The sequence below is a fragment of the Onychostruthus taczanowskii genome, unplaced genomic scaffold (genome assembly GCF_017590055.1).
Source record: "Onychostruthus taczanowskii isolate IOZ18803 unplaced genomic scaffold, ASM1759005v1 scaffold24, whole genome shotgun sequence".
NCBI classification, from domain to species: domain Eukaryota; kingdom Metazoa; phylum Chordata; class Aves; order Passeriformes; family Passeridae; genus Onychostruthus; species Onychostruthus taczanowskii.
This window is the reverse complement of record NW_024499684.1, coordinates 8,583,500-8,592,226: the sequence shown is the minus strand read 5'-3', so window position 1 is coordinate 8,592,226 and position 8,727 is coordinate 8,583,500. Positions and strand designations below refer to the sequence as shown.

Here is an 8,727-nt window from a genome sequence, read left to right as displayed (position 1 = left end):
GCCCACAGGAGTTTTGTTGCCCTCTCTGGGGGCTCCTGTGGCTCTAGACCTGGTTTGCAGGTGGGCTGGGGTCCAAGGAGAGACCTGAGTCCAGATCCATATGTTCTGTGCATGCTGAAGAGCAGCCTGGGATGTGGGAGGGCTGGAGACCTGCTCCTTCTTGCAGGCTGGGCAGGTGTAAATGGCTTGTGGGCAGAAGCCCCTTCCAGCAGATCCTGTCCCTGGGCATCCAGTGCCTTCCCTCCCTCTGCTCACAGCTGCCCACTGAGGGACCATGCCAGGCCTCTATGCCCTCTTGTCCTGGGAGGCTCTGCCCCTGAAGAGCTCCATGGTGAAGGCTTGTGCCAACGGGTACTCCCTGAGCATCACGGCTCACCTCACGTACACCAACCCCCACAAGGAGCCTGTGGAAGGTAAGGGAGGGCTGTCAGGTGTGGCAGGGACTGCACGGCCCCCTGAAAGCCCCTGTGCTGGAGAGCGTCCTGTCTCCAGCCCATCTGTGTCCCGACCCCCAAACCTTGCTCAGTCTGGGGAGCAAAGACAGAGGCCAGCAGAGGTGGGGCCGCTGTCACACGCTGTGGGCAGGAGGAGAGTGACACTGAGCAAACAGATTGCCATCACAGAGGAAGAGGAGGGTTTCATCCTCGCTCTGGGTCGCTCCTGTGTCTCACTGGCATGCTGTGAGTCAGGTTCTCAGCGGGGCTCCCATGGGCTGTTCGTGCAGCGATGGCCGTGCCGGCATCTGCCTCGGGGCTCTCTCTGCCTGCAGGCATCTTCATCTACCCGCTGGAGGAGTCGGAGGTGGTGGCGGGCTTTGAGGCAGCAGTGGGCAGCCGGCGGGTGACGTTCCAGCTCCAGAACCGGCACCGGGTGCAGGACTGCTGCCTCCAGTGCAGCCCCAGCCCCGGGCGGCTGCGCCGCTGTGCCAGCGGTAAGTGCCCTGCCGTGGGTGCTGCTCTTGGCTGCTCCTGCCAGGAGGCTCAGAACGGGCAGGGGGAAGTGTGGGGGAATACGAGGGGCTGAGAGCCCCTGCCAGTGCCTGGGGGGGTCTCTGGGGCTGGAGATCTCAACGTCTCCTTTCCCCTCCCTGCACTTCTTCTGGGGCTCTGCCATCATGGGCACAGCCTTCGTGACACCTGTGCTCTGCTGTCACCTTTGGGAGCAATTAGGGCCACTAATGACCTCCTCCACAAGCCTCACTGACCTCCCCCATCCCTCCTCCCTCTCCTGCCCAGGCCACCTTGTCTTGGATGAGGACGTGGAGCGCTCCACCTTCATCATTGTCACCGGCACGCTGTGCCCATCGGAGAGCCTGGCTGTCACCCTGAGCACAGTGCAGGAGCTGCCCACGCTGCCAGACGGGGCCCTGCGCCTCCTCCTGCCCCCCGTCCTCACACCCCACGTCCCCGCCGACCCCGAGAGCGAGCCGGCAAGCTTGTGTGACGACAGGTTGGCCCTATGGTGATTTTCATGGCTTCCTCAGTCTCTGCCATCCCAGGGGGGCGATGCCAATGCTGGGCCAGCAGGCCGGGGGGCAGGAGCCATCACCCCCTCTCCCCTTGCAGCCCCACAAGCTGTTTTGGGGGGCCAGGTGCCCGGAGCCAGTCACCCACTGTGGTGCCTGTGGACAGCGTGGATGTCTTTCGGGGACGACCCTACAACCCTTTTCCTTACGAGTTTGCCTTCGAGCTGCTGGTGAAGGGCCCCTGCTTGCTGGCAGGTAGGGGGTGTGGCGTGGGTGTTATCAGCTGGTTGTGTAAAACCTCCTCAAAATGTGGGTGATGTTCCCTGGTCCCTCCCTTCTAGGAGGATGTGAGGGCCTGTTCCTGGGCATCCTCTTGCCCTCCCTCCAGGTGAAGAATCCCTTTTCCCATTCCATCCCTGAGGCTGGGGTCCCTCAAAGTCACCCTGCCGGTGCCTTTGGGCAGCTCTAGGTCAGCAGCCTCCTTCCCTGGGGAGATGTGATGCACTGGGGAGAGGGTGGGTGAGGAGGGGAGCGAGGTTGCTTGGTGGGGATGTGTTCTTTGCTGCTGGCCCAGTCAATCCCATTAGCTCTGTCAGGAACAAGCCGCTGCTGTGGGGCCTGCTGGGTGGGGGGCTGAGGAGGGGGTTTGTGGGGAACTGACCTGCTGCCTTCCCTTCTTTGCAGGGCTGGAGAGCCCCTCACATGCCCTGAGAGCTGATGCCGACCCCTGGGCCAATTCTGCCACCACCACCTGTGTCACCCTAGCCGAGCCCCACCGCTATGACAGGGACCTGGAGATCATCCTCTACCCTTGTGGTGAGAGAAGATGGAACCCCTTGGAGGGTTTGAGGCATCACCCCAGAAACATCCAGAGCATCCCCCAGCCCCTTGCAGCACAGCGTAGCTCAAAACTCTCCTGTGCCCCCCAGAGCCCCACAGCCCCCACCTGGTGATTGAGGATGGCACCATGACATACCCCGAGTACGAGGCGCACATCCGGAGCCGCCGGGATTACGTGAGGATTGCCAGGAAGGACAGCAGTGGCGAGAGACAGGTGAGAGGGCAGAGCTTCTGCTGCCCCAGCCAGGAGGAGGGAAGGGGAGGTGGTGGGATGTGGGTGAGGCAGACCTTGCTGTGGCCCGGAGGGTGTGAGAAAGCTCTGCCCTGCCTGGCTCGCAGGTGGCTTTCGTGCAGAAGCGTTTCCACAAAGACATCTTCCCCAACCCCGTGCTGATGCTGAACTTCTGCCCGGCTGTGGAGGGCGTCCCCGGGGACCTGCAGAGCGTCACCCGCGAGCTCCTCTTCCTCGTCGACCGCAGCGACTCCATCAGCGGCCCTGACCTTGACAAGGTCAAGGTGAGGCATGGCCATGGGTTCAGGGGTGCTCCCTGCGTGGCCAGTCCTTAGCAGCTGTCCCTGGTCCCTGCTGTCACCTCAGGAGGCTTTGCTGGTGGCCCTGAAGAGCCTCCCGTCAGGAACACTGCTCAACCTCGCCAGCTTCGGCGCCGACATCAAGCCGCTCTTCCCATCCAGTCGCCTCTGCAGCAACGTGAGTACCACAGGCAAATCCTGGGGATCCACCGACCCCTCTTTGTCCTTCTCCCAGCTCCTTGGCTTGGGGTGGGGGCTGGTGAGGCAGGGGACCGCTGCAAGGCCGGCTCTTTGTGCCGGCAGGAGACGTTGCGGCGTGCCTGCGAGCACCTCGGCGGACTGCGGGCAGACCCTGGTGGCACCAACCTGCTGGCAGCCCTGGGCTGGGCGCTGGCACAGCCCCTCCACCACGGCTACCCTCGCCAGCTGTTCCTCTTCACCGGAGCAGCAGCGGGCAACGCCAGCAGGATCCTGCGGCTGGTGCGCAGGCAGGCCAGCACCGTCAGGTACGGCACCGGCACCGGCAGGTCTCGGTGTTCCCTAAATCCCCCGCGCTGTTCCCACTGATTTCTCCTTGTGCAGCCTCAAATCTTACTGTGCCTGCGCCAAGGGTGTGCTGCTTCCCCCTTCGCATCCCTCAGCCCTCGGCTCTTCCTGGGGTGCCCCAACACAACACAGAGCCAGGGCAGCACTCTGGCTGTCAGATCCCCCTGCCCATGCCTGCTGAAGGGCTCACCGCTGGCTTTGCCAGCCCCGGCCCCAGCCCAGCCGTGGCTTTCCATCCCCTGGCTCTCCCGCAGGTGCTTCAGCTTTGGCATGGGCCCGCGGGCGTGCCGGCGGCTGCTGAAGGCCATGGCCAAGGTGAGCCGGGGCCGTGCCGAGTTCCTGAGTCCGGCCGAGAGGCTGCAGCCCAAGGTAAGACCCAGGCAGGGGCAGGGGGGGCACGGGGGCACCGCCGTGTGTGACACTGTCCCCACCCCCCACCCCAGCTGATCAAGTCCTTGAAGAAGGCGATCGAGCCAGCCATCAGCGACATCACCATCGACTGGTACGTCCCCGACAGCATGGAGGCTCTGCTCTCGCCCACCGAGCTCCCGGCCCTCTACCCCGGTGACTGCCTCGTCAGCTACTGCGTCCTCTACAGCATCGCCTGCTTCGGGGACAGGCGCCCACTGGTACGGCTGGCGCTGGCCTGGGGGGTGGCATGGTCCCTGTGCTGCGGCTGCTCCCCCAGCTGGGGCTGATGGTGCTGTCCTCTCTCTCCTAGGGCCAGGATGGGGCTCGCCAGAGCTCCCGGGGTTCAGCCTTTCTCTCCCAGCAGGAAGTGCTCAGTCCTGGGGAGAGCCATCAGCCACGCCAGAGCAACCCAGGAACTGGGGATGCCTCCCTGGACATTTTTTCTGGAAGTACAGAGGTGTCAGAGCGGAGTGAGTGGGGTCCAGAGCTGGGGCAGGGGGCAGTCATGGGAGCCATGGGCTAACAGGGTGTGTGCTCACCGGGCAGGTATTGATCCTGTTTCTGGGGGAGACATCTGGAAGCGGATTTACCAGCCCTCCTACATCCAGGAGCAGTATGTCCTGACACACTGCTCTGTCAGCACTGACCGCAGCCAGGGGCTGCTCTCCCGCAGCTCCACCAGCAGCGAGTCCACGGGCTCCCGGGATGTGGCCCCCGAGGGTGGCTCCTCGGCCCCTGGTGCTGATGTCACCTCCCAGCAGGGCCAGAAGAGCCTGTCCCTCTGCGAGTCCTCCACCAAATCTGCCCCGCTGCCCTCTGCCCCAGCTGGCACCAAGGTAAGGATGCCAGTGGGATGCAGGGGCTCATGGAGTGGGGGTTGTTCATGGCTTAGCTGGAGCCTCGCTGCCCCGTTGTGCCCAGGCATCTGCCCACTGGGCTGGGAAACAGAGTGCTGTAGCCTGAATTTTAAGCAAGAATAAGCAATGGATGCCACGAGGATGTTCCTGGGTAATTTTGCCCTACTGAGGTGGGACAGCTGGGGACCTTAGCATCCCTAGCCAGCAGTCAGCTGAGTGTCAAACAGACCACTGAGCCAGCTCAGTGACGCCTTAAAGCTGCAGAAACCAAATGAAAATAGCTGGGCTGACATCACGTAACAAATCTGTTGAGCCAGAGAAGAAAGGCTGGCTGGCTGGGCTTCAGCCTGGCTACTGCAGCCCTCAGCCAACACTGCCAGACATTTCATTAGCAATGGGTCACATCCTTACTGCTTCATACCTGGGTTTAAAACCCAGCTGGGTCGCTGGGGTGGGGAAAGGCAGCTGCCCCGGTGATGACGGCCCCAAGCTTGGTGAGGCCAGCTGTCACCCAGCACCAGGACACGCTCCTTCCCAGTGGCATGGCTTAGGTAACCCACTCCTGTCACACAGCAGCACAGCTGGTGCCCTTTGCTGCTGAAATGTCAAGCGTAAGTGATTTCCCTGCAGAGTAAATGATCCTCCCAACTCCCTGCTGCTGGGGTGAGAGGTAGCATGGGTGCCACTGCCCTGACGTGGCTTTTAGGGGAAGAATCTCAATGCAGGGACACCACTCTGCACTGGGGAATGCATCCCATTGTAACATCATCCAGCCCGAGTATCCTAGTTAGCCTCACTTCTGCACACACACAAATCCCTGGCAACTCCAGCATCAGCCTGAGTCAGTCCCCAGGGATGTTTGCAAACTCTTGTGTGGGTGCTTCCCATGTCTGTGGTGCCAAGGCAGCATCCCTGGGAAGCAGCTGGTGCCAGCCTGCAGAGCACTGGGGCTGACGACAGCCGAGGCTCCAGCCAGCAGCAGGAGAGGAGCAGGAGCCCCATGGCAGCTCAGGGCAATCCAGGCTCCATGCTGGGCTTGCCCACAGCCTTGTCCCCACCGCAGGTGACAGTGGCCCTGAGCACGGAGGAGCTGGCGCGGCAGAAGAAGGTGCTGGCACGGGCTGCCCTGGCTGGGCGCAGCTTCTCCACGCCCCACGGGGAGCTGGATGCCCATCGGCTCTGCCAGGCCCTGGAAAAGGTGTCGCAGAAGAGGAACCAGTCCCTGGAGGGGCGGCTGGATGAGCTGGGACCCCAGCCACGGCAAATGCAGCCCGGTGCAGTGGAGTCAAGTGTGTGCTGGCTCTGGGGACAAGGGCGGTGGGGGGAGCCAGGTGCCCCCGCCTTGCTGAGCCCAGCCTTTGCCCTTGCCCAGATAACCTCCTCTCGCCCACCCACCTGGACTGGGACATGCTGGTGGAGCCCTCCTACCTCTTCAGTGCCTCGCCAGCGCCCGAGCCAGGGCAACCCAGCCTGGGTGATGCCAGCGTGCCCCTGCGCTGCCAGGTGGTGATCCACGCGCTGCGAGCCGGCAAGCCCGTGTCCTGGGAAGTGACAGCCTCGCTGGAGTCACTGCTGCAGCCCTGGGAGGGGCCGGGCAGGGAGGACCAGCCGCGGAGAGTGGCCAAAGCCTGGGACAAGCCCCTGCATCGCCTGGCAGCGCGCTCCGTGGTCCGGGACAACGAGAGCGTGGCACAGCGGGAAGCCAAGCTGGAGCAGGGTGGGTGCTGGAGCAGGGTGGGTGCTGGAGCAGGGTGGGTGCTGGGGCGTCTCCCCGGTGCGGCTCCGGCATCCCCCGCTCTAACCGCGTTGCTCCGGGCAGGTTTTGCCCGCCGGTTCCGCCTGAAAGCCGTGCAAACCAGCAAAGCCTGCAACGTGCCTTCCCTCTACACCCGCCTGGTGCCCGTGGACGGTGCCACGCAGGCAGCCCTGCCCGCAGCCCCCGAGGTGTGGGGCATAGGTACGGACAAGGCCATGGTGGGAGGGAGAGGGGGCAGCAAGGGGACAGGGTTGAGGTGGCATCATCCCTTGCAGCTGGCTCAGGCAGCCGGACACGAGCTGCTGCAGCAGGGAACTGGCACCACCGGAGCTCCTCAGCGGGTCAGGGGCAGCACCAGGGTGTAGAGGAGCAGGATGAGGCCCCTGGCACTGCAGGTACTGAGTCAGACCTTTATGTCAACTTCTGCTCCCCAGGGATCTGCACTGGGGTCTCTGGAGACGCTCAGCTGGTGGCTGTGTGGGGCTGGTCCTGCCTAGGGTGCTGTGGGCATCTGGAAAGAGGCATCTGCCCTATACTGGGGAGGGGGGTGTGGGAGGACAGCACAGCAGCCCCTGAGAGCAGCTGTGAGCCCTGAGGGTCCCTGGAGCCCGGGGCCCCACAAGATTTGCTCTTTTGCAGAGCGAGATGGGATCGCCAGGTCTCCAGGCAGCATCTCCTCCCCTACCTTTGGCTGGGAAAAGCAGAACTACTCAAACGGTGTGTTCAGGCTGGAGGGGGCTGAGGGCTGCATGAGGGTGGGAGATGGGGTACCCTCGATGTCCTGCCACAGCTGGAGCATCCACTGTGCCCTCAGTGCCCTGGACACGTGGGCTGAGCTGCCCTCCCAGCAGTGGGAGACACCTCTGGGTGCATCATGTTCCCACTGTGCTTAACTCTTCCCCCTTGCAGGGCCTCCATCCAGCCCCTCCACCACCTCCATGGGCTCCCAGAAATCCACAGAGAGCATTGCAGGCTCCAGGTGACACTGTGGGATGGGGGGATGTAAGGGACCAAAAAATGGCATGTTGTGGGGAGAGGGGGACAGTGCCACTTTTGGGGAGCTGCTGGTCCCTTGTCCTGTGCCAGCTCCTGCAGCATAAGTGGCGGGGTTGGGGGGGTGGTTTGGCACTCCAGCCCCTTCCCTGCAGCAGTCTGGTGTCCAGCTGCCTTTCAGGAATTCCCCCCAATCCTGTTATGTTGCCTGTGACCCCGCAGGTTTAGCCTGAGCAGGCGCAGGGGTCCCAGCCTGGTGCTGCGCCCGCAGTGCCTCAGCCCAGAAAGCGAGCGCTCCAGCAACCACGCCAGCCATGACTACCTCCCGCTGGTAAGGACCTGCTCCCTGTCCCCTGTCCCCATCCCAGCAGGGGGACCTGCCCTGCTGGGTGCCAGCTGGGCCACCCAGGTCGTGCCCAGCAGCATGAGCAGCGGAAGATGCTCCCAGTAGGTGCCTGCTCAGCCCTGCTGCATCCTTAAATGTCTCTGGCTGGCTTTTTGGGGGGCATTAGACTGTCCCTGTGCCCCAGGGACACTCCTGCAGCCCCCAGTGTTTGGTGCTGCGGTGGGTCTGCACCCCTGCCTGCCCCCCACACTCATCTGTGTCCCCTCCTTGCAGGTGCAGCTGCAGCAAGCCCGGGGGCCGTTCCAGCTCACCGAGAGCTTCTCTGAAGTGGTGCAGATCCCCCTGGACCGCCTGCGCCGCGCCTCCCCCTACGCCTCCCACCGTGCCAGCCTCAGCCCCGTGTCCCCAGGAGCCAGGAGCATGCCTGAGGCAGGACCCGGGGCTGAGGAGGGCGAGGAGCCCATCACAGCCCCGCAGCCCAGCTCGCCCCCATCCCGCAGCACTTGCTCCGAGGTGCCCAGCGCAGCCGCGTGGGCGCAGGCGGACAGCGGGCACGGCTCCGAGTCCGACACCGGGCCCCACTCGGCTGCCCCCTCTGAGGCCGGCGTGAGCTGTCAGGACACGGGGCCAGAGGATCTGGAGAGTGCCAGCTGGGCCACGGCGGTGGCCTTGGCGTGGCTGGAGCATCGCTGCGCTGGGTTCTTTGAGGAGTGGGAGCTGGTGGCAGCCAAGGCGGACGCGTGGCTGCAGGCACAGCGCCTGCCCGAGGGGGTGGACGTGGGCTGCCTCAAAGGGGCAGCCAGGCACTTGTTCCTGCTGCTGCGTCACTGGGACGAGAACATCACGCTGAACATGCTGTGCTACAACCCCAACAACGTCTGACGGCCGCCCAAGGGGCCAATAAAGACACCTGGCTCCAAGCCACCTGCACTGGTGTCTCTGTTATCAGCAGAGAGCTGCTGGCTCCACTCAGGCCATGCCA

General features: G+C 63.9%; 1 protein-coding gene across 1 annotated transcript; it reads left to right on the top strand.

Moving 5' to 3' along the window:
* Positions 1 to 274: 274 nt before the first annotated feature.
* On the top strand, positions 275 to 8,627 carry VWA5B2 (von Willebrand factor A domain containing 5B2). The gene is made up of 21 exons (XM_041405919.1): positions 275 to 413; positions 770 to 931; positions 1,236 to 1,461; positions 1,566 to 1,720; positions 2,150 to 2,281; positions 2,395 to 2,519; positions 2,645 to 2,821; positions 2,904 to 3,014; positions 3,140 to 3,342; positions 3,637 to 3,751; positions 3,826 to 4,011; positions 4,104 to 4,263; positions 4,340 to 4,629; positions 5,714 to 5,939; positions 6,023 to 6,367; positions 6,470 to 6,607; positions 6,682 to 6,801; positions 7,046 to 7,123; positions 7,316 to 7,385; positions 7,622 to 7,730; positions 8,019 to 8,627. Exons 1-21 carry the CDS (start codon positions 275 to 277, stop codon positions 8,625 to 8,627), a joined length of 3,876 nt encoding a protein of 1,291 aa, XP_041261853.1.
* Positions 8,628 to 8,727: the final 100 nt, after the last annotated feature.